Source organism: Meleagris gallopavo, chromosome 10 (genome assembly GCF_905368555.1).
Source record: "Meleagris gallopavo chromosome 10, MGAL_WU_HG_1.1, whole genome shotgun sequence".
NCBI classification, from domain to species: Eukaryota; Metazoa; Chordata; class Aves; order Galliformes; family Phasianidae; genus Meleagris; species Meleagris gallopavo.
In genome coordinates this window covers 23,934,663-23,960,450 of record NC_139413.1, presented here as the reverse complement: position 1 = coordinate 23,960,450, position 25,788 = coordinate 23,934,663, and the positions used below count along the sequence as shown (strand labels likewise).

The following is a 25,788-nucleotide window of genomic DNA, read 5'->3' as shown; positions in this document are numbered from 1 at the left end:
ATAGGAAACTCACCTCTTAAGCTTCTTGATGAATTCCTAACTACCCTGGTAGCACTGATGCTCACATGCATAAAAGAACGCTTTTATTTTATAACAAGAAATGATTTGTTAGTCAGCTTGCTCTTCTGCTCCCTGATAATTTAAATTAATGACACTTATGTTTTTTCCTTAAAGAAATGGTTATTGCAACCTTCTTGTGGTGCCAAAAAAAAAAAAAAAAGGATATCTATTGTTCTTCATGCTATTACTATAATTTTTTAAAGTCTAAGCTGCTTTTTTATTCATTTGAACAAGGAATATGAACAGAAAAAGCAAATGACATTTGCACTGCATAAAATAAAGGCAAAATAACTTTTTTGACTTCTTTATATATGTGTAGCGAGCATCTTGAAAATTCCCATATTCCCAAAACACATATACATACATTGAAGTTCAGAAGCTTGTTCAAAGGATGATTGGCTTCATTATTATTTTTACTGCTTGGCCAATGAAATGATATGCTTTCTCTTCCTTCCAGAAGGATTCTGGGTAACCTGAAGGGATCACAGTAACACATTAGTTGTGGGTATAATTGACTAATTATTGAGTATTACAAGCTTTCTTTTGCTTTTTCCACAGAAGGGTTTTTTTTTTCTAATGTTTTCATTTTGGCATTACAGGTGGATATACTTGTGGCATAAGTTGCAGCAGTTCAGTCTTTGTCTTTGAAGGGTTGAAGGTCATTCCTATAGGAAGACTGTGCACGATCCTTAACATAGTCTGTCAGATGTATTAAAATCTTATGAATTATTCCAATTTTTTTTTAATTAGTTCTAAAGAGAAAGTAGTCTACTGCTTGATCACTCTTGCAATAATAGGTACAGTATCTTACCCATCATCTGCACTTCAAGTTCTCTATTTTGATCTGGTTATGGAGTCCACAACGATGACTGGAAATCACAGAAAACCTGGAGGACGTAGGAGCCAAGAGCCAGTGGCGTGGTGGATTCAGGGAGGCAACTGGAGAGCGGTTGACAGTGACGTACACAAGGCAATCACAGCATCCAGGCTTGGGCAGACCTTCTCTTGTGATACCTCAGCACATCAAAATGGGACTTTCTCAGCTTTCTCTCAGAGAGATGATCTGAATTGTTAATTGTTTGGGAAGAGGGAAAAAAATTACTGCTACACTTTTGTTGAACAGATCGGTTACTGTGATCTACATATCTGCACTAATTAATTTACATCCCCAGCTGTCCTTCACACAGTACTTACCTCACAGTAGTAATTCAGTATCTTTTAAAATTTGACTGGAATGAAGCAGTTTTCTTCTCTCACTAATTCCAGTTGTTTCTAATTTGAGAGCCAGAACTGATTGAGCACATCACTAATATCCCTCAGCAATCTTCAGCCGTCATCTCGCCACTGGGGAATATTTTAGTGGTTGAGTGTCATTTTTTAGTTAGATGGCTTTGTTGGAAAAGTTGCTTTGTGTCAGTACTGCACCCTTTAGAGCCACATAAAACCAGGAAACTGAACTGCTATTTGGAAAAAACGGGTATTGTAAGATGATGTGTGTATAATGGGAGTTCACACAGTTTTTTTGCACTTAAAAATCACATGGTGTCCAGACATGCAATATTGAACTGCCCCAAATGCTAAAGCATTAGGGTCATATTTTGGAATTATCCTGAGGGAGTTGCAATACACTTTTCTCTGACCCTTGCTATGTATAAGTAGATAATATTTCATTTAAAGAAAGCATCTAGCAGGATGAATCCTCCCTCCAGCTGCATCAATTCACATTAAGCAAGCTCCTTAATTACATTCAGCTATCTGGAGACGCAACAAAGTGCCTAATTTGCAGGGCTTGAAGGAGAAATAGGCTATGATGTGTCTTATAACTCTTTATTCAGTTTTGCTAAAACTGACCCATCTTTTTTCTCTTCTCCAGTTCTTTTCCCTCAGCTTTCTCCCAGTGTTTCAGGCTGGCTACAAGCCATAGCAGCAACAATAGCACAGTTCTGAAGCTGAACAAATGAACAAATCAGAGCAGAGGCAGGGTTTTGCTAATCCATTGTTTGGAGAGGCACTTTCCTAACAAGCAAAGAGTGAGGTCATGTCTGCTCATAAAAACGTGTAGGCAGACCACTAGATATCAAATTAGCATCAGTTATTCCTGCAAATTGTTTGCATGTGGAATGAAAAAGAGACTAACAGAAAATCTGGCCTTAAAACTCAATTTCTGTGCAGTGCTGTTCAGGACTCTGCAAACATTCTCAGCCAGCAAGCCCACAGAGTATCCCCTTATTCTGGTTATCATGCCCAGGAAAATAAACCATTGTAGTAGAAATAACTAGAAGTGGAAAATATCTGCATTATTGAGCACTGTAGCACTCTTTCTGCAGAGAAAATACAGTTGGTAGAAGAACAAAACCCATTTTGTTGGACTTTAGATTCAAACTGTGACAAACAAAACCTGGGCCACCAAATACACACTGAAGACTTTAGAGAAGATAGTTTTCTGTTGAACTGCTGTGCTGACACCAGGCTCCAGCTATGGATGGTACTTCTCTGGAAGCCCTGAAGAACACTGCTGAACCTTGGAGCTCAGTGTGAAACATCAGTTCTCTCTACACCTTCAGATGAAAGCATCCTTGCTAGTAGTACTCCTCAGTATTATCCAGCACTGGTCTTGTACTGGAAAGCACAAGAGTGGAAGATATCTATCTTTCCTAATGCTGAATAAGATGTTGTCCAGTTTACTTATGTAAAAAGCATATCACCTTAGTAATTAGTAGTTTGGGGATTTATCATTCTGCCAAGTCTGATGAACATTAGCAGCTGAGGAATACTGCTGTGAATAGCCAAACACTGCTGTAGTTGTTTATGAAAGGGAATTTTCAATCTAGGTCAGGCATAGTGGATTACAAAAATCGGATATTGGATAAAATAAAGGACTTGCTACAAAAAGAAAACGGGAAAGCAGTTATGCATAGTTTTAACTTAAATAACTTGATTTTAAAATGTCATTTAATGTCTTTGTGAGGCATTCTATTTTGGAACTCTTATGCCACAGATTTTCATCAGTCAGTATAATAACAATTACATGTTAAAATGGAAGTTCAGTCTTGTAAATTTTTATCCTAAATCTGTATTCATACAGGCGTCTTCTTTAAAGTCCTTAGGCAGGAAAGTGACAGCAATAGCTGGTTTCACTCGAGTGAAACTAGTCTGGTCCTGCTTTCACATGGATTCAAGGCTTTTCACAGATGCTGGTATTTCTTATTTTTATCTACACTAAGCTACAGTCACAAATAAAAAACAGTCCTAAGGCAGCCATGTCAATGTGATCAGACTGTTTAGAAATATCACAAGATTTTTAAGTAACTGTTTATGAAGGGGGAAGACTCCAGCTTGTTAATACACAAGCCCTCCCCACCAAAGACCATAATATCTGTTCTTTTCTTGTTTTCAGAAAAATGTTCATTATAAAGCTGGAATTAAGGCCAGGTGATGTCACAAACAAACTTGGGAAGGTGAAATAATTATTTATTGAAAGTAATTGCTACCTATTATGATTACCATAACAATTAGTGTAATTCCCTTAGAAGCTCTGAGTAATAACTAATTTATTGGAGAAAAACAGGAAATAAATAACTTTGTCTGTTCTAGAAAACATATTAGTACCAAATCTGATTTACAGTATAGACAGCAGGAGAGCTTCATTGTCCTTAGCACTTTTCCCCTGCTTTTGAATGTTTGGCTTAGTCAAAGTTATGAGTCAATTAGGCTGTTATCACTTAGCAACCACAACTGGGTTCAGGAGCAAAGCACTTGGGAGCAGACTGCACTTGACTACTAAATATTGCCACTCCAGCACATCAGCACCACTCTCTCTTACTGACAAAAAATGGGGAGGAAGGGAGCATAGGAAAAAAGTGGCTTCTAGAAATATTCACATCCCATTTTTCAATCTACATAGGAGTTTTATCTTCCCCTGATTTTCCATCATCCATATAGAATGCTTTTTAAAGAAGTGTTTGAGACAGTAAGGACAGAGGTAAGCCTCTTTGCTTAATATTATTGGATTTCAATTCCACCAGTGTTTCAACTGTCTTGTACCTTCTCCCAATACTATGGAAAATAAGCATGCAAGTGTGCCACCAACTGCAACGTGGGGCTGCCTTTATACTAATCAAGTTACAGTTGGATCTTCATCATGAAGGTATTTGCTTCTGCTGTGAAAATTGGCTGGGAGCTTTGTCATCAAGCACAATAATGGAATATTCCTGAGATTAAATCCCATCTTACTCTGATTATTTCAACAAGCCTTTTTTTGCCTGTAAAAATTTGAGTCTAAACATACAAAGAGAATCCTGCAGATACCATAGCTTATCATTGACTGATGCTGGAATACTTTAAAATATGTACTTAGGATGTCCCTGGATCAATAGCAAGTTTTGCATAAAAATATTACTGTAATTTCACATTTCCTGTAAATCATGAGACTTAAGTACTTCCAAAGTAGTAGATACTGCAAATGTTGGTGACAAAAAAAAAAAATAATAATACTATTCCTTTATATAAAAAAGTACTTCAAGTAACTCCTTTTTCCCTCATCCCAAAGTATCCTAAGTAGATTTACAAAACCTACATTACCCCTTTGCCTGCTCTTGTAGCAGGCAGGAAGGCCTGGAGAAAGCAGTGGGAACTCATAGCACCTAGAATAGGATTGCAGACATTCTGGTCCAGATCTTGATGCATCCCTACAGTGCAAATAAATAAGTGCTAAGAGTTATTTGTGAAAATAAAATGCAGATTATAGATAACTGATCAATCTGGAAAGATCACAATGCATTAGTTGAGATTCAGAGCCTAATTCTGATGCTGTTTAGAGCCATTTAAACCAGGGACTCAGAAGGAACCACGCCTGGTTCCTTCCATACACTGGTGCATAGGAAGGCAGCTTAAGGTGCATTCTGCTTACAGCTGTGACCTGACAAAAGCTCCCTGGAATTGCAAATGCACAGCAGAAGGCTCAAGGCCATCATCCAAGAGTGTGTCAAGTGAGTGTTTTGCTAGGAATTTAAACGTAGGCTTGAAAAATGTTAGACAGATGTTACAGGAACTCCCAGTGCAAGCTGAAGCTCAGTGCAGTTGTCTCAGAGCAGTGACTGGTGAGCATAATTTTGCTCAGATACTCTAGCATCAAGTTAAGCCACTCTACAGTTTTCAGGTCTAGCTGAAATTACCAGTAGCCAACTATTTGTCATTATATTTTGCCTCTGAAAGACACTGTGGAAAACAAAGGTAATTAATTTGGCTGCTACACACAATGCTTGCAGGGTAGCCCCTAAGTATTTTGTTCAGCCCCAGTACATCTGAAGGAAAAAAGTCTCAAGGTATTCAGGGAAGATCCAATTTTCTGCTTGTCACATGTGGCAAAAAAGTCTCGGCTGGAAGGAGAGTGCTGCTGCCCAGGGAAGAGCTGTTCTCTCTTGCTGCACCACTCACTTCATCTATCGCTCCAGTGACTTGCTCATGGATCATTCCCTGGAGGTCCAGCTCTACAAACAGCATCTGCCAGGGATGCAGATATGCAGTAAAATGGAGCCAACAGGTATGAAGTAGAATCTGCTGCTATGGGGCTTTGGCAGCTCAAGAGCTGTTGCCCCCCCTGCACAACTCAGAGCAGCAAGAAGCAGCGATCCACAGGAAAAGCCAGATTACTTTCCTCACAGTGGCAGTATGGTCTGTATGCATCTGAATCCCTCATGGCACCATCCCTAAGCCTTTGCCCAGCCAAGTTCCAGGCTGCATATCAGCTGTATACATTTGTTTGTGTTTTTCTTCTCTGCTACCCAATCCACAGCTGTCATACCAAGCTGCCCCATGCTGCCACAGATCCTTTTCCATGGCCTGTGCACTCGCATTAGTCATGAAGCTTAGCATCTTCTTAGGAGCAAAGAATTGTGAAGATATGGGTGCAGGACCAATGTAAACAGCAGAAGAATAAGAAATGTTTAGAGTCCTGCCTGATAGCACTCTTAAGCTTTAGAATACGATGTTCAGAGCTCCTGGGAACACCATCACAGCAGTAGCAGTGAGGTAAGAAGTGATCATTTCAATACAAACAAGGAATATTTCATAAAGCTGCTAACACAAAGAGCTAATAGCTTTAGAGCTAATAGGACATTCAAAGTTTCTGTCTAAAGTTTTCATGTTTTGAAAATGAAATTAGTGTAAGATCCAACAACATTCTTGGTAATTAGAAGCATATTAAGTATGTTCTACAGAGCAATGTGATTACATTTAAACTGCTTCTAATAACATAAATTGCACCATGAAACAACTATATTTCCATATGCTAAAATAAGGAAACAATGTTTAAAGCAAAAACATTGTTACAAAAGGAGATAAATATATATTTTAGATAGCATAAATTGTGCTCCTAGCTAGCACAAAATAACAGACAAGCACTGATCCAATCTCAAGTTTAATTTATGCTCAACAATACTTTAGATCTGCTCCTTAACTGGCAGAGAAATATGTGCTCCTGAGTGTTTCCCTCTAGTTTCCTTAAGTACATGTAGCACTCGTGGCTCCTAAAAACTCATTCGGGAAAAGGCTACTATATATGTTTGATACTGTGGGATCCAATTTGTCCTAGTCATTAGACTGGAAAGTCTGTGTGTGTTACAATCAGAAAGGTCAACATGCTGGAATGGCGACACAGAACTGTAGTAACAAAGGGACTAGCACAAATGGAACGGTGCTACAAAGGATAGGCTACTCACCTATTTCTGAATATCAAGGCTCACAGAAAAAACTCCACAGGGGAGGGATCTCCAACCAGAGATCCTTCCCCAGTGGCAGTCAGCCCTTAAATGGAGTCTAAGAGAGGTGCAGCCAGGCTCCACCGCTTCTGGTCACACAGCTGAATTGCCTTCACCTGTGCTTCCAAGGCTGAGCCAGGAAGCTTTCCCCAGGTGCTCAATCAGTGGTTCAGGCTGTGACTCAGTGGTTCCCATACAATGTGTTACCCACATATTTGTTAAAACGCTCAGATCTCAAATTGGTTTCAAGATTTACCTTAAATAAATTCAGATTGAGTTTCTGAAACTTACCTAGGACTAGTATAATGTTTTCCACTCAAAGCCCACAGTTTTGAATACTGAACTGAACATGGTGTTCCTGAAAGGGAAGGACAAAGTAGAGAAGTATGTTAGGGGAGATGAACCAGAAGACAAAATACTAAGCACTTTTCCTGAATCACCTTCTGTTGTGGGACTGGAAATTTGCACAACTGCTGTCCTCTCTTGAAGCAGAAACAAGCAAGAAAAAAAAATGAAAAATGCATGATTGGAAATAACTTCACCTAAATTCTCTCACATTTCTGTTGCCAAGTTAGAAACCAGAAAAAGTACAGAGGTGGGTGAATGTTTGGGTGCAAACACTTGTCATGCTGTTATGATCTATTGTTATACAAAAGTCAAGAGTGACTCTAATGCAAGCTTCACTGACAACAATAGCATGAGCTTTGGCAGTTGCACAAGATAAGAAAGTGATCTGTACTGCCCTATGATCTCTGAGTCCAGAACCGTTTTGTCTCCCATCTGGTCTTTCTTTTCCTCTTTCTATATGTGCTTTTCAAATATTTCAGACAAACAGTTGGTGTACCACTGGCATTGCACCTCACAGCTTTATCCCAGCAGCCTGAACCATAGTGATAAAGCTGAACCTAGGTGCCTATTACCCAGTTTCCTGACAGGACATCAACACAGTTCTACAGATTTTATCACTGGTGCGAACAACCAGACAAACCAATGTGTAATGCTTTCAACAGGCTTTCTCTTACCTCGTATCTGCTTTAGAAGCAGTCCTTTTGAACACTGCTCTTTTCTAATACATATACTTTTTGCTCCTTTATTTCCCTTTTCCTGTATGTTCCTGTGTAGGATTAATGGTAGATATAGAACATCATTCAAATGCAGCTTAACAATTTGCCAGGAAATTCTTTCCACGAGTGTTTGAATACCTCAAGCACAACTTCAGAATTTAATTTAGTCCCACTGTATCACTGAAACAGAGTTCTGCACTTTCATTATTCTCAGTCCTGGAACATTTTATGCTTCCTCATGCTATTCCAGAAAAGATACGTATGCAGATACACGAAATGTAATATTCTATGACATTTGTTGTTTTAGCTGGCTCATATTTAGCAATTACTTGGTGAGTAAAAGCATTACGCCACACATCCCATGACTGACACTACAAAGCGACTGCTCAGTGCAACCACTTTTCTTGCTTTGTTTTTAAGATACTGTCATCTTCTGAGTAAATTAGAAAATTACTATACTGAAGTGCTACTACTACCAAGAACCCTTCAGCTCCTCATATCATTTACTGTTGCAAAGCTGATAAATATGAAACAGTATCAGTAGATAACCTGCAAGGAACATTATTTCCCTCAAGTGGAGCAAGCTCTACAGCTGTGATGTACTGGAGGGATCTTCACAACTGCCATCCAGCAGCAACAAAGTGAAGAGCCAGATCCAAGACTTCAAACTCCAAAACCCATCAGAACTTGAGGGAAAACACTTGCATGTCACTCACAGTAGCTGTATAGAGATTGAGTTCGTTGCATCCCTCATAAATAAATTTATCTTACTGGAAATACTTGGCTTTTCATTCAGTATGAAACAAAGATCTGACCTCTTGCAACACTAAAGTTACTGCACCTTATCTCTCAGCATCAGTAAAATAAGGCATTTTTATCTTCTCAAAAAACACAAAGAACAACGCTTTACCTGCAATACTGTCTCCACTGTGGATTTTGGGATGATTGATTTTTATTTTTTTTTTTAAGGATAGTAATGTACAGAACAAAATGACATTTTAAAAATAACAAGTTCCTCTACCCGTTTTAAAACCAAGTACCTGAGTTCTGATTTTCTTTCCCCTCCCCTCGCTTCTCAACTAAAATATTTTCTAGTAAGAACAGTAACAGACCAAAGGGAGCGACTGATCTGTAAAGCTCAGGAGGAGTGAAAATTTGAATTCTATAACTTTGCAGACAACTTGCTCTGAGTCAGTTTACCCACATCCAAATCTATGCTCTTGTCTATTCTCATTTCCCACAGGTAGTTATGGCAGTAGCAGTTTGAAGTATTTTGTAAATAACTTACTGGTATTCAGCCTGTTGCTTTATTTCCTCTCATATAATTGAGTTGTGGTGGTTTGACATTTTGATTCAGTGTTGTAGAAAGAGCAGATTCAATTTACTGAAATTTCTGTGGTTGATGCATTTAGGGAAAAATAATGATTCCATTTTGCAATGCATTCATTAAGGGAAAGGTACTTACATTTGTTTGCAGAATCAAGGAACATCAGGAACAAGAAGAACATGGCACTTTCCTTCTTGGGCTGAGCAACAACTTCGGGCAGGATGGTTCTGACCTATGGCCTGATTTCCACAGTGATTTGAAAACTACTTGCAAAGCCATTTTGGTACTCTTCAGTCTTCACCCGTATATGTGAAGGGTATCTACTACACACTGCATGAAAGCAGAGGGAGAGTGCAGAGACACATAACGGCAAAGGGCCAAGTCATTTTAAGGTGTCATCTCTGGAATCCAGATTATTGTATAAAACAAGAGAACTGACAACATAAATAACCTTCCTGCTCTCCCTGCCCCTTCCCCTTTATTCCTGGGGGCAAGCTGACTTCTGAACACCCTTTTGGAACTAATAGAGATTTTACCTTAATCAGAGTTGAGGAGGCCAATTCCCACCATCAAAACCATTTGTACCAGATTTAGCCAGACTAGGGCCTGCTCAGACTGAGTGGGTTGAAAAAGAGGAATTGAAAGAAGAAACAAACGAGACACTCTCATTGCTGGGGAGTAATGCAGGAACTTCACTTTCACCAAGTCCTTTGAGGTCACTCTTTTTGAAGTACAGCATATTCCTGGCTCATTAATACCTCCATACCTCTGTGCAGAGGTCCATCCACAGCCAACAAATGCCTGAGCCTCCTTTGGCCCATTTTCTCCCATAAAATCCTCAAGATGATGCTGCTTGGACTGGCTCAGTAACAGCTCAGAGTTGATAGAACATGATAATGTCAAAAATAGTCCCGTGACCCTTCCGTTGGCACCAGCTTCTTTTTTAGCAAGGGGAAAAATGAAGCTGCTGTTTTCTACAAGTTGTGTCTCTTCAGCTAGAGAATCTTGAAACATCAGCTGTAAAAAATGGTATTTTTATGCAGCTATTTGTGCTTACATTGTTTCCACCAATAAATTTCAACTTTGTGTTGCTCTTGCCATCAAAATGTACTCTTCTGTATACAAAGCAAGGCTCTTCAACAGTTTTTTGTAAAAGATACATATTGGAAAAAAGCATAGGAATACAGGAGAAAGCTACAAAGAAGTGGCAAAACTATAAGGTAACTAAAATGTAAATTTTAGTATATTGGATAGAGACTTATGGCCTAGGAGATGCATGGATAGGTTCTTTCTCTGCAGAGATTTTGTACACATACACTATATAGACAAGTATAGTCATATGAACTAGTTATCTGTAGACAACACTCTTGTGGTCACTAAGGACTTTCATCACATCTGCAACATTAATAACTTAAAAATCACAAGACCTATAGCTCAAGCTTGTATGAAATTTAAACAATTTCTATCACTTATTTTGTTTTAAAAGGATTTGACTTCTAATTTTAAATTAAGAATATATTTATGTGAATCTCAAGGTTGAAATCCTCGAAGAAAACTAGACAGCAGAACTGGCAAAAATCAATTTTTTTTCCCCTTCTGATCTTTGACAGAGTTTGTTTTATGAACTTCATTTTGTTAAGGAATTTCCTCATCACAATAATTTTAAGATCTATGATAACTTTGAGGAAACTAAGTTGGGGAAAGTGATGAATTAAGAAAAACAACATAAGTGAATGCCAGATTTTATTGAGGAACTGCATTCATGTTTGTGAAACAAATCATCACACTTGATTAAAGATCATACTAATAATGCAAAGACATCGCATTAAGATGGCACACAAGGAAAATTTCAAACAAAGCTTGGTCAACAGGGTGTACCAAATTACACTCTGCCTGACAACTGTTATATCACCAAAATTGCACAGCATAAGACAACAATTTGCAAAAAAGTAATTAGCAGCAGTAGCTGATGCAAATTAAAGTATGCTTCCCAGTACAGTAACCATACAGAAATGCATATCCTGGCACAGCTCAGGCTGACGTCTTGAAATCAGCTGCAATTACGGCAGCCAGGAAAAAACTCTGGAAAAGTTGGTGAGGTTCTTGTGGGTCACGGTCTATCCTTGTGGCTGAGGAAATATCTCCTGAAGCCACTTGGTTCTGTCAACAGCTTGTTTTGGTAGCCGCCATGTGAATGATGCAGTTCCGTACCTGCAAAACAACAAGCACAGGTAAGAATTAGTCTGAACAGGGGAAGATTTTCTTCAGCTGAAAACCAGAGTTAAGGAATTCCTACAGACAAATTCAGAACAAACTAAACAGCTCACTGCATTTCACTGAGATTACTTCTTCCAAGCATCTAACTTTAGTCCTAATATTTATCATGAGAAGAATTATACTCCTCAAAGGAATTACCACAGCTATGAACACTAAATGCCTCCTCTGGGAGTGGATAGACAAATCTACTTTTGTTCCTCTGTTTTGTAGCAGAGGATTTATTCCTGCATGTGATAGAGACTTCATGCACAATGCTACTGGAATAAGACAAGAAAAATAAAAAACTTAACTGAGTAGTTCATCTAACATTTCTGTGCAGTGCATTTAAGAATGAGCATTAAGAACTTTTGCCTAATTTTCACAAAGATGTGTAGTCGCAGCCACTTGTTCCCACTTCCCTGACAGGCAAAATCATCTTGACAAAGAGATTAGTCTGGCTTATTACCATTTGTCTTTGTGAAATCTGTGTATTTATCATAACAGGTTTAAAGGAATGCCTTCAGCTCCCTGGCCTCTCTCCCTTACGGTAAGCTACGTAAGTAGAATAGTGTAGGTGTCCTGTCATAAACACCAATGTGCAATTTGGCAGAAGTACGCATGTCACATTTAGCTGCCATGTGCTGCTTTCTCACAACAGTTGAAGGTTTGCAGCTACTGATGGATGATCACTGAATAGTGAAGACATGAAATCTTCAGCAAACAGACAACATGAAAACAGGATCAAGAAAAAAAGCAATTAGAATTTTCCACCAATTCTTAACCTAGTTGTTCACTAAAATTCAAAAAAGATCTTGCCCTCTTCTCACTTTCACTGAAAGCTCCCAGCTCCTCTATCCTAGTTCTGGAAGCAAAAAGGCTGAGAATGTGGTTTTCTTGTCTTAGCCCAGGAAAGATATCTCAAGCATTTTGAATCTTCATGAAGACAGTCTCATTCTGCCAACAAAATAGATTTATACAATTCATCCACAATAAAAGCTTCCAAGGTTTTCAGTCTTCATATTATATACACACAACCATACAACGAACCCCTTTGCAGCTGGCCTTTTAATTTTGTCCGATCTCTCCCCTCTTATAAGGAACAGCATGTAGCAGGCTTCATTTCATGGCACTCTGTAAACACTGGTCTCCATAACATGGTAGAAAGCAGGCAAACTGAGGAGCAGTGGAATGAGAGACTCATTACAGAAAACAATGCCACGTTCATAGACTTGAACTGTGATCTCATCTCAGTACTCAGCACCCTTGTCAGATATTTTTGCATTTTCTCTCTACAGATGGCTGCAGGAACATTTTTAATCTTCCCATGGCTTTTTTCTTTTTCCTGATTTTGCAAAGGAAACGTGGAAGGATTAGAAGAGTAATAAAACTAATTTTGAAATTTAAGTATTTGCAGGAGGACAAGCAACTTGTTCTTCTGATTAAGAGTGCTAAGAAGGACGCAATTGCACTTACAATGCACAGGGTAGCTTTTTTTTTTTTGAAGGGTATAAGAAAAATAGAACAGGGAACAGACACATACTTTCCTACTGATCTAAGAGCAATTGTTGAGAAAACAGGCTTGCTTAGTTTTCTGTGAAAGATAATGCTGATCTATGGCATGTATTCTTACAATCCGTGCATGCTTAGCTGTGAGATTTTAACTTCCTTGCAGAAAGGGAAATGGACATTTCATGCCATCTGAAGTTATCTGCATTATTCATGAATTCCCCTCAAGTCTGTAGTACAATTTCTCTGTATTACAGTATATTTTAAATACTATTTTGTATCATCTGTGCCATAGGCAGTTTGACCTTTAAACATGATTTTAGCATAGAAATCAAGTCAGTATATGAGGCTTCATTTTTTTTGCGTGGTAGCCATATTAATTTCTATATCAGACTGGACTCAGCAATCATAAGGAACATCACCAGGAAGCAGAACATGACTAAACTACCAACCGAGTATTTCACTGCTCTTCCCTTTGGCCACACAGGAGTCCTTCTACCAGTTAATGCCTGAAGAATTTTTTTTGAATTGTAACTTAAAAAGGTTGTTTTCTTAGTAAGGTCTGGGGCAGCTCAGACAGCATAATGAAAATGACAGATAGCATCAGGGGAATGTAGTCCTCTTTAGCATGAAATCATAAACTGGTATTTGTGCTTAAGTAAATCAAGAGATTTCTTTGGAAATACTCTTCCAGTCTCTTTGTAGATATTTTCCTGTACAAGAAGAGCATCAAAGCAATGTAATCTTGTCTGGCTCATCTCTGCAAAGGAGTATGCACATATATAGAGTAGAGACAGTTATAAGGTCTGTGAGGATGCAACTCAAGGTCTCCTAATCTTCTGTTAGCACTTTTCAGAAAGCTAAAAACTCATGTGAGGAATCACAGCATTTGACAAACACTATACTGCACCAACCAATACAGAACAGAGCAGAGAGTATATATAAATGCAATAAAGTAAAAAGAAGTGTTCTTACTGTACCTTTTTCCTTACAGCATTAGTAGAATTCATCCAGTATCTCTATTTTTTTTTTTAACATATAGAGCCCCCTCTAGTTTCACTATCTGAAAAAACAAAAGCATTTTTAGTAAAATAAAAGGTATTATTCTTCTTTTAGTTACATAGTAATACATTTATTACTGCACTAGAAAAAAATGATTCCTGGAATCTTCCTTCAAACCGTTAGAGGATGAGATGAATCACAATATTCCACTTTCCATTCCTGAGCCTCTGAGAGGCTGCAGTTACTAGCATACTTGTGTTAGAAAAATAAGCATGAAGATGAGTTCCTTAAGGTAGCTGTGCTGAGATGTAAGTAAGACTCATATCAAGCAGTCAAACTCCTAAAAGAAATTGTAAGAAAAACTTCCAATTCATGAAAGTAGATCAAAACTCTCAGACCCTCACTCCTTTCCAAAAACGATCAGTCACTTTTCACTGTTACTTTCTTACTTTCACAGTACCTTCCATCTAGTCATGACAAAGCATGGTGTGGTACAAAGCTCACAATACTTCTCCACAGGAAAGAAATACCACTCTTGCTTTTCAGAAAGATTCCTACTTTCTTGCCTGTTTACCTTACTGGTCCCACTCCTCTCCCAAAACTGTTAAATCTTTACTCAGTTCTCCTTATCTTCCCTGAATGTTTCAGCCTTAAGACACTTGCAATATGGGGATGAAGACCATTTACACAAAGAAATGCTTATGGTTAAAAGGAGAGCAAAACCATCTAAAGGCAAGATCACTCTAGTTCAGAAAAAGCAGGACTGACATGAGTTCACAAGTAAAACTCTCATTCCAAGGCTCATTCTGAAGCTTCTAAGATTTGTTTATATTGCCTACAGACGATTATGCTAAAAATCAAAGAACTGAAAGAACAGAAGAGCTTTTATTCTTCCTTACACCTGAAAGCAGCTACCAGCCATTCTGTAAGGGACTCAGATTTTGCATGACTTCCAGGCAAAAGGAACCCAAGTGATGAAGATAAGCGTTCAGGCTTGTCAGTGAAATCCTTCAAGTTTTTCAGACCTCTCTGAAAAACTTGAAAGCAGTAGGCTTTCAACTTTTGGCAGCCTACCTCATCAACAGCTAAAACTATCAGAACTTGGATGTGAAATAATCAGCATTTATAACAGTCACAAAAGAATAATAGGTGAAAACAGGACAAGCACTGCAAGCTGAATAAAGCTCAAAACAACACCAGAGGCACATAGGCAAGAGCAGAGATCTCAACATCCTAAGTCCTAGCAGCTGAAACTAAGACAGAATGTGAACACTGGATCATCACCGGGGAAAAAAGGAAGGATCTGTAATGCCACAGCAGGATGTGGCTTTACAACAGAGGTCAAGTCTGTAAAGGAAAGATGGCAGCATTTGGCAGCAGCAACGTAATAGCACCTGTCTCTTTCCCAGCCTAAGATATGTGAAATATGTCTGTCACAAAAACAGACCAGGAGAAAAACAGCACTGTTGTCCTGACAATGGCTTAAAAATTGATGCTGTAAAAGGAAAACTTGCAAGAAAATGTTGAATAGTAAGGCATTCAAAAGTATAAAGTCAGTTTATAATTAGAATACAGTCATCTTATAAGAGTTCACCAGACAATTTTTTCATCCCACCTAAGAGTTTATTTAGGTCCTGCTACATAGAGAAGCCTATTTCCTCTGCCTTTCTCCAGAATAAGTGTCAAGTTTTTAATTCTCAGATTAGTAGCAGTTTGCTGAATGTGTGACTCTCACTTTGGACATTTGCTCAGCTTATGCAGCTTCAAAAGACTCTACATTTCCTGAGAGCCCTATGAAGTGCTCTTAGACCAAAACCTGCATTCTCTGGAAAAACAAAACAAGGTAAAGGAATTTTATTATAAAGTGGGCTAAGTTAGATACTCATCTGTGTGCTTACTATCGTATAATAGCTTATTACAATAACTCACTGATCATCTATTGCCATTCAGGTATGGAAGCACATTAAAAGCTAGCAAAAATTTTGAATTTGAAGTGATGTTTGTTGGTGGTAGATCTGTATTGTACTGGCTAATCTGCATATGTATTAATTCTTCTACAAAAAAAAGTGTTAATTCAACTGACCGTCAAAAAGGTCCTCTTTGGAAAGAGTGGAAAAAAACAAACCTTTCAGTCACCTTTCAAGTCTAAGCCACAAATACTGGCTAAAGCATTCAGAAGCAGTCACTGGTTCTCCTATGCCAGTAGGTTACATGCACTGTTTCTGCAGGTGCCTTCTCTCACACTGTTTCAGAGCAAAGTTATGGAACAAAAAAGAATGATCCCTCCTTGTCAAGAAAATGCATTTAAAATTTCTTTTGAGTTTCTTATCACTAGAGTGAAAGCATTATTATATATGTATGCATTTAAACAAGAAATTAAAAGTAAGTCATTCAGCCTTTTGCTGATAATGGGATTTATTTGTTGCATCCTTAATAGGTATTGTCAAGTTTTACACCCTTCTTACTAATAAAGAGGAAGCTTGTGCTAAATATTTTCATTTGAGTTCACTGCAGATTTCATTCAGTAACTAAAAAGCAAGATAATCCAACATCATTTGAAGAGATGTCAGAGAGAGGAAATGTGTAGCTGGATTCTTCCACACGTGATGCCAAAATAGAGCTTTTATTGTGGAGGAGATAATGTATGTCAATAACAACTGGCCTTACCTGCCATCTGTAGGCTTAAACCAGTATCCAATTTGCTGCGTGGCTTTGTGCTGATGAACAAATAACAGAGAACACACACAGTGATGATAAAAGCAAACAGGACCACCGCTGCTATTGACAGGCCCACAAGCGCTCCGATGCTAAGGGAGAAAACAAACAAATTAAGAGTACAAACATGCTGAAATACCCATTAAAATAGACATCACAATTATGCCTGGAGGCTACATGTACTGAGTTATAGGAATGCCTGTTTTTACACTAAGTTTAAAGCTCAGTACTTAGTGTATGTATAGATACGTATATGTATATGGAAGCATTATTTCATCGTCCCCAGAAGGGCCAAAGTCATTACACAGTGGTTCAGCACCAGGTCCTTTGACATTTCACGTAGTTTATGTGTAGTACTCCTTACTGTGATTTAAATGTTTACAAAAATCAGCAGCAACTTCATACAGCAACTTGTATCAGTGAAATTGAACTCCTCCAATGCAGTCCAAACTCCAGATAAGCCACTGAAAAATTCAAGAATGCGTGTGCTGTGTTTCCTAATTAAAAGTATAGCTTAAAGCATGCACAGCCTTTGTGCAGCATTCTCATCTGTGCAGAAAGAAACTGAAAGAATTAGCAATAGTCTTCACAGATATAAAGTAAAAGAAATCAAGGCATTTCAACAAGAAAATTAATGCCAATTTTTTTTTCTTCCTTTTTTACGTTAACTTCTCACAGTTTTTGCAATTCCTGAACAGGAGCTTCTACACTGGTCAAAATCTTAAGATCACACACACACACAGGGATTCCAGAGCTCCGAGCAACCAGCGTAAGTTCTTCTTTCTCAACCATGACTATTAAAGTAGTATTTTCAGTCTGAACTGCCACTTCCATTGCAAAGAAAGGCTAACTAAAGAGCTTCAAGTAAAGCACACCTTTGTAACAGACTTCTCCAAGGCTGACATGTTTATAAAAAAACAGGGTAACAAATGAAAGCCACATTCAGTTCTGCCAGCAGCTCTGTGGAACAGGGAGAAGTACTGAGATCATTGTTGCTCCCCCTTGTAGCCTTTATCAACAGATTTTATCAGAATACTACATCTGCAGGATAAAAGCTGCTTTATACTACTTCCATAGTCAAGAAAGTATGTGTACCTGTTTTTTTTAGCAGCTTCCTTATTTCTAATCCTTCTGTTCAAGTCTTTCCCTGATTAAAAAAAAAACTTCCATGCCAAAATAGTCAATTGTAATAGAGCATACAATTTGCTTTTCTGAGCCCTTGTCTAAGATTCCTTTCAAATAACAGCAGCACAGCTGTGCATCACACAGCACAACACACTAGCGTTATCAGTTCAGAACTTTGCAAGTTCCTTTTTATAGCACACAAAGCATAGGGAAAAAAAAAAGTAGTTCCTGGAGAACTCTCACATATTTACTACAAGTCTTGTAGGTTGCATAACAGGTTACACACCAGTGAAAATGTTTGACATGCAGCAACAACATGAGAGGATCTTACCCAAAACATAGAAGCTGTCACCACAAAATTCTAGATTTTCCAAAACTTCCAAAACCAACCCAAATTAAGACACAGTTTGTATATACTGCTTTTAAACAAACTTTTTAAATACCAGATTGTTCTCAGTGTACAGAAGCTAACAGCCCTCTTAGAATGCATTATTCATTTCTTAAAGGTTAATACTGGGTTAAAGTTGAAGAGTAGGGGTTGCTTTTTCAAAGACTGAATTAACTCAGGAATTTATAATGCCTTCCACAGCTCTGAGCACTGAAGCATCTTAAGACAGCAGTACTTTATTTTACTAAGATAGTTCTTAAAATATAAAAAAAACATCATTTTAATTATTACCTTTCCCAGAAAATAAAGTCTGGTAGTACAGACATTTAGTTAGAAACTAAGAAGCTGCTCTTGTTTAAAGCTATGGCCTCAGTAGCACTAATAACCTATCCACCCTCCCTCAAAACAATAATCTAGCATAAGAACAGCTGCAAAGTCCTGGGAGGAATCCTGATGGCATGTACACAACTTAGAATGTGAGCAATGATAAGTTTGACAGAAGAAGACTCACCTAAGACTACATACAACAACAATGCAGGCATGCCACAAATCTCACTGACTGCTCTGACTGCTGTTACACAGTGCCAGGTGCACACATGCAGCACAGCCACACATCTGCACAACCAGAGGCTATATGAGCTGAAGCTGCTCTGCCTGCAGGCTCCTCTGCTGCTGTCCAGATTGCTGCTGTAGGTCATCAACACTTCTTTCAGTGGGGGCTCAGACACCTATTGCTATTTTTAGTACTAAAAACTAATCCATCCACACCAACAGCAGCCAGGAACAATTTAAATATTGGCTAAGCAGATGCAGTACGTCCACTGAAAGATTAAAAGGAAGCTCATGAGTCATCTGGATCTGAGCGAAACAAATGTTCGCAGCTCCTGTTCTCACAGGCTGATCACCAAGCCTGAAGGTTTGATCCTCCTCCTCTCGCGGTGGTGAACGAGCCATAAGCTCAGGGTCTGCAAACCTTGCTCCCACTCGCTGAGCTCCCGTATCTTCCATTCCAGGGCCTTTTGTTGTGCAAATTGTGATAGGACAAGGGGGAGTGGTTTTAAACTGAGACAGGGGAGGTTTAGGTTAGATACTAGGAGGAAGTTTTTCCACACAGAGGGTGGTGATGCACTGGAACAGGTTGCCCAAGGAGGTTGTGGATGCCCCATCCCTGGAGTCATCTAAGGCCAGGCTGGATGTGGTTCTGGGCAGCCTGGTCTGGTGGTTGGCGACCCTGCACATAGCAGGGGGGTTGAAACTCGATGATCATTGTGGTCCTTTTCAACCCAGGCCATTCTATGATTCTATGATAATACCATTGCTGCAGTGATGCGCTCACTGTATGTTATACTTGCAAAGCCAACACATTAACAGCAGACCAGCAAACAGAAACAAAAGACTTGCTTTTTTGGAAAGTCAAAACAAGCTCCCAAGTATCTACTCAGCCAAGCAAAGCCTGCCGAGATCAAGAGGGCACTGTGGTTCTCCAAGTGTTAATTAAGCATCTTGAACAGCAGCTCCATTTGGCCTGCCTGAGTTTTAGTAAAATAAATAATACTATATGAAACTTACAAGATATAAGGACTTGGAATGGATATTGTAATGCTGTTTGATCATGAAAGAAGCCATACCATTTGCAAAAACGACTTAATTGAGCAGTAACACAATAATTCTAAGGCTTTAAAACAAAAGGTACTGATTGAAGCATCACAGCTCAGTACAAGTCTCACCTGCTCAGCTCTTCTCCCTTTCCACCCAGTTTCAGCAGTAAAGCAGATGTTGCAATGACTGCAGGTAAAACACAGAGGAAGGCTAAGCTGTTCAGTGCTTTGCTCACTGGTGTTCTATAGCATCTGTTGGGTGTGTTTTTTTTTTTTTCTTGGTGGTTTCAGAAGCTCTATAACCTTCTGGTGAATTCTACAGACCCATCTTTTTGTTGATGTTCCCTTTCCTACTCCATGCATGTTTGGCTTGATTCAAAAAGCATCCTTCGCTTTTCTTCATCAAGATCAGCCTATCCAGAAAGGTGAAAAGGGAACATAGGTCACTAACCAAAAAAGTTATTTGATCTTAAGTGCCAGCAAATGAAAGAGTAGCCAAGAAATTACTAATATTGTAGATAAAAATGTTTAAAAGTATGAAATGTCAGTGTTGCTTGAAGATCAATTTCTGATTGTGCAGCAGCTCCTAGTACAAGTGTTAGGAAACAATTTTCAAGGACTAGTTTTGCAGGAGCAGCCAGGGAAAAGAGGACTCATTTTCACAAAGTGCAGTACATAGTTCTAAACATTGTCCAGACAGTATTGATTTGGAGAAAACAACAAAAAACCCTAAAGGCGGGTAAGAGACAATTGCTTCAGTTTGCCCAGGCTGAAGGTTTCTTCGGGAGCTGCTTCCATCAGAGCTAGCTGCCAAGTGGTCTGGCAACGTGTCTTCCACAGCAGGAAAAACACAAGTACACAATAGCTGTCAGAAACAGAAACTCATGTCAAATAGAAGTAATCCTGAGATAGCACCGACTACTTGGTGATGCCTTCAGCTGTTGCTTACAAATTAGTGGGCAAAGTCAAGCAGGGAAAGAGATGCAGAATGAGAAATTGCAAGCTCTGGAGTAAAGAAAAGCTTACAACAGTTACTCCAGAGGATCTTGCAGCTTCCTTCCCATTCTCAGTAGTTTCAGCCTAAAGGCTTGTCTTAGCTGGCTTTGGCTTATTCCTGAAGTTCTAAGTCTGTGCCCTCATAAGCTGTAAAAATCATCTGAATATTTCTTTAGAACTATTTTGAAGAGTTAATTAGTTATGTAGTTGTTACATTCCAATGTAGGCAACAGTCTGAAGTGAAGACAAGCAAGGTAGTGATCACCAAAACACTGAAAAAAATGTTACTTATGTTTTCTTTAAGCACCTAATGGAGTCACTATGTGCAAATATTTAGTTTTAAAGGTCCTAATAGACTGTGCAGCTTCCAGTGTAGCATCTAAATAAAAACTGTCATTTGATTTGTTACTGGGAAAGCACTTATGACATCACTTTCAGCACTAACCATTCAGTGAGTTTGCTTAGAGAGGTAAATTGCATTTATTCACTTCAATTCACACAAGACAGTTATGGCAGGATTTAGCTACAGTAACTTAGGACCACCTTATAGAAAAAAAAGGAATGAATACTGAAGTATCAAAATCATCATCCAAAGTTCTGACCCAGATAAAGGCTTAGCAGTCACTTCTCAGAAGCTAAAAGATCTCTATGAGATGGTGCTTCATTAAAGCCTTTTGTAGGATTTTGTTCTTTGAGGTACTTTCTGAAAATCATGCTTTATCTGCCTTCAATGCACTATCCAATCCTAACACAGGAGAATAATTTTTAATTTTTAAGTTTCATTTTTCTGTTGTTCTCTACTCTTAAAAAGGGTTCCTGTGGCCAAAATGTTCAGACTATTCAAAAATTATACCATCTGAAGTTAAAACAACATGGCTATTTGATGAGAAAAGTGTAAAAAGCACATTTAGATATGTCAATCACAGCAGGGAAGCTGAACAATTCTGTATCATTCTTCACAGATGAGGATACTTGGGAGACTCACATTCAGTGTCAGACAAAACAAAGCACTGGGTAGCAAAGCACTGAAGGAATTCTTACATGAATTTGCAGGACTGCTGGCCAAGGCATGCAACAGGAGGCCACTGCCAGAGGACTGGTTGACTGGGAATGCAACTCCAGCCTAACACAGGACTCAAGAGGGGAACCCAGGAACTACAGACTAATGCACCTGACTTCCACATGGGCAGTACAAAGGTCTAAAACACTCACGAAAACACGAAAACACTAGTTAAGACCATTAAGCCAAGAGACAAACACAGCATCAAGGCCTTAGGTGCTCAAGCTCAGGGCCAAGCTGGATCCCTTTGGGGGAGCTCTGAGGGCTGCTCCTTCTTCCCTAACGAGCTACTTTAAAGTGAGGCTCTTACCCTGCACCTGGTCACCATTCATCCAGACACTCACAAATTTACCTCCTAATTTGATCATGGACAGGGTCAGTGGGCTGCGTCTGTCTGGTCACTATCTCCAGACCTGCCCTTGAACTGCTTACTTGACTTTCCAGCTTGCCCTCAGGCATACACCACAGCTGTGGTCTTGTCCAGCAGTTGCAGGGTTGTGTTTGACCCTGGCTATTGTCCCTAGCCCACTACAGCCAGAGCTGCCCTGCTCATTCCACTTGGAATCAAGGGCCAGGTCTTTGCTGGTGAGGCTGCCATCCCCAGCCACCTTCTTACATTTTCTGCCCTCAAGAAGTTGCTTTGAGTCACAAACTCACGTAAAGCAGTCAGCATCACTGTAAGGGGATAGTACCACCTCACAAATCTGATGGAGTCCAGGGTATGTCAACAGGCAGATCTGAGCGATTCTGAGCTCTTTTCCAAGCAACTAAACACTATGAGGGCTAGGAGTGCCAGACTACTCTGAGAAAACCAAGCGAGTGGTCTAAAGCAATGCAGATGAGCTTCAACATACACAATGTAGCTAAAAATAAACAACGCCAAGCCTACATCAACTCAGAACTGCCAGTTCTGAACTGGAGAGAAAAGTTTGAGTGACAGTTCAATAAAATCAGTGTCAACCTGCAACAAGAACCACAGATATCTGCAGACAAAGGATGCTGGCCATCAAACTGAAAGATTTTGAATGCAAGACTGAAGGTATTGTTTTGCCACTGTGTAAAACATTGCCCTACCCTGCACCTTGAGCACCCAGCTCAAGGCTGCGCACCTCCAGAGCAGCACTGTGAAGATGAAGTCACTAAAATGATTGCAGCAGCTCCAGCACGGACCAACCCTACCATCCCACTGACACGGTTCTTGAACACCTCCAGGGACAGTGACCTCACCGCCTCCCTGGGTAAAAGCAAACTAGGAAGAAGAAGAAAACTCCCAGGAAGCAGTATAAAACAAATAGAAGGATCTGCCCTCAAAAACCCACCATGGTGTAAGGAGAACTCTCTCGGCAGCAGCTGCAGCTCTACAAGTGCCTTCGAGGGCACGAAGTCTCAAAGTGCCTCAGACACAGACCCACAGACAAGTCCCGGCCAACGCTGCTCTCCCACCCCCACAGCAGCCCTCCCTACCTGAGCCACCACATGTAGCTGTGCTCGTAGGGGAAGAAGCTGTGGGGGTCATCGCAGCAGTACTTGACGTCCTGGAAGCCGCAGCAGTATACGGCGCGGGCATCGCCTCCCACCTGCGGGCAGCTGAAGCCGCTCACCAGCACCCTGTCGGCGTTGAGGTAGCTGCTGCACTCGGAGCTCATCGCGCTGTGGCGGGGCTGCCCGCCGCCTCGGCTCCGGCGGCACACGGGAGGGAGGGAGGTGGGGAGGCGGCGGGCGGAGCTCGGGCGGAGCAGGCGGCGGCCGGCAGCCCCTCACGCTCCTCAGGTACCGCCGCAAGGCGGGAAACGCGTCCTGAAGTGAAGAGCCCGGCGCCGTCCGCTCCTCCGAGGCAGAGACGGCCTGAAGGGCAGCGCCTCTCGGAAGGGCTCGGTTCTCCCTCAGCACTCGGTCCCAAATCGAGGAGGGAGTTCAGGGAGCTCCATACGCCTGTAAGCTCAGAGCCCCTTGGTTTGATGAGGGTAACATTATACTTTGTTTTTCTCAGAGGCCAACCTCACAGAGGTCTTCATTTCAGTGGTTTTATACCACTTTTTTGTTATCTGTTTTTTAAGAAGTGGTGCCCAGGCAGCCAGCATTCCCCGTTGAGGAAAGAGCCATCTGTGAGAGAAAGGTGGGGAGATCTCAGTTTGAGATACACCTGCGAGTTCATCAGGTGTACCTCAGGGTGTACTTTACCTACAGAAAGCAGCATAAGAAAAAGTCCTCTGGAGAGCCAGAGGTATATGCAGCCCCTCCAAAGACCCAGTCCTCAGCACTGCTGAGGTTGGTCTTTTCAAGCTGCAAAAAAGGCTAGAGCACAGGGATGATGAATGCCCATCTCTGAAGACATTCAAGGTCAAGCTGGACCTGATAGAGCTGTAGGAGTCCCTGTTCACTACAGGGGAGCTAGACTAGATACCCTTGAAGCATCCCTTCCCACTCAACTGAATTTATGATTTTAAGTACTTTGTTACACAAGTGACACAAAGTCACTTCAAGCAAAAGTTTTTAAAGAGGAAAGGATGTTGTTACAACAGTGACAGAGCCCAAACTTATTTTGCAAAACCACAGTAATTCAGCTAATGCTCCACATTTTAATTTCAGGTTTTACCTTGAAATGATCCACAGGCAAGTGGGGTCTTCAGCAGCCAGGGTACATTCCCACAACACCTAAATACGGTGAGGCTGGTAACAACAACAGTTGCCAAAGAGACCTAGATAAGGTAAGATACTAAATCTAGGACCCATTTAGGAAATAGACTGTAACACAAGTTACTTACAGTACATGCCTAAGATTCATCTAAGAGCATAGTATACAGTAGTATACTAAGTAGGAGATAGGACTGAACCTGGGTAAACGGCTGATGTACCTTAAGAAAAGTCAAGCAACCTAGATATTAATTTAAATAGGGCACATGGACCAATGACTATGGGGTTAGGGTGGAGGCTAATCCGGTGAGAATAATCAGGACTCATCAGTGGCCACTTAGAGTCCTAACACAAGTGTTTTTCACTACTGCATGTACTCTCTCTACATTAGGATGGTCTATTTGTCAAAAAGTATAAATATTCTTCAATTAGTTGGCTGTTGTTTTTTTTGTTGGTATGTGATCTCAAGAAAGAAAATGGCCAGATTACTATGAGATTATAGTTCTAATCTAGTTACCTGTATTATTCAGATGAATTGAGAATCAGATGAGTTATTTTATGATAAAATTGAGGATTGATTTATTCAGAATGCATACAGTAGAATGATCTACTAAAGATCAGAAGGTAGTATTTTTACTTCAGTTATATTGATAGTGTTACTACATGTTGTGATTGAATCATGGCTATTACAGTCCTTCATTCATAACATTTGTGGAATTTGTTTCTACTCCCTGAGCTTCTAAAAAAGCAGAAAATTAATTGTGGACTGCTTTAAGAGGTACTGCTGTCTAGATCAACTTCAGCCCTCACTCTCAGATCTGTGTAGAAAGTTATTCCTTAACCATTATCAATAGGCAGACAGCTGCTTAAATTGCTTCCAAAAATAATCTTGTGGCAATTTTTTTGTAATTAAACAAAATAGTTGTATTGTGATTGAGTAACTAGTCCTGATTAGGAGTTACAACTCAAACTGACATTACTTGGTGTAGGCAATGTGTTCTGTCACATAAGAGTGATGCAGATGACAGAGTGATATTTTAAACTAGAAAGGGAACAGAAGTTTAAGGGATGCATAATTACAATGTGTGAGCACAGGCAAATTCACAAGACAAGGCAAAGAAGACCTGGATTTGGGGGAATAGGAAGAAGACTAAGTTCATTAGATATTATTTATGTATGAAGCTTGGAACTGAATGCAAGTTTCTTCCTTGTCCCCATTCCTTTTCTCTCAGCAAATACATTTAAATCTAGGAGTTGAAATACATGTTTCATTTAGTTCTCTTTCACAAATGTAATGGC

At 39.8% G+C, this 25,788-nt stretch overlaps 1 protein-coding gene across 2 annotated transcripts; it reads right to left on the bottom strand.

Moving 5' to 3' along the window:
* Positions 1 to 10,935: 10,935 nt before the first annotated feature.
* SHISAL2A (shisa like 2A) lies at positions 10,936 to 24,457 on the bottom strand. 2 transcript variants are annotated; one of them, XM_085231376.1, is made up of 4 exons: positions 23,320 to 24,345; positions 16,641 to 16,780; positions 13,952 to 14,034; positions 10,936 to 11,420 (listed from the first exon to the last, which is right to left on the bottom strand). In XM_085231376.1, exons 1-3 carry the CDS (start codon positions 23,499 to 23,501, stop codon positions 14,003 to 14,005), a joined length of 354 nt encoding a protein of 117 aa, XP_085087502.1. In that variant the 5' UTR covers positions 23,502 to 24,345; the 3' UTR covers positions 10,936 to 11,420; positions 13,952 to 14,002. The 2 variants fall into 2 exon arrangements, with proteins under 2 accessions (XP_085087502.1, XP_010714417.3); XM_010716115.4 differs by lacking the exon at positions 13,952 to 14,034 and having other exon boundaries at positions 23,320 to 24,457.
* Between the last annotated feature and the right edge of the window lie 1,331 nt (positions 24,458 to 25,788).

Excerpts from the sequence above, each read along its gene's own strand:
- SHISAL2A (XM_010716115.4), bottom strand. The coding sequence starts at position 23,501 with ATGAGCTCCGAGTGCAGCAGCTACCTCAACGCCGACAGGGTGCTGGTG. Across the intron at positions 16,781-23,319 it reads AGCTACATGTGGTGGCTCAG|CATCGGAGCGCTTGTGGGCC; the intron begins GTAGGGAGGGCT and ends TTTCTCCCTTAG. Across the intron at positions 11,421-16,640 it reads TTTAAGCCTACAGATGGCAG|GTACGGAACTGCATCATTCA; the intron begins GTAAGGCCAGTT and ends GTTGTTTTGCAG.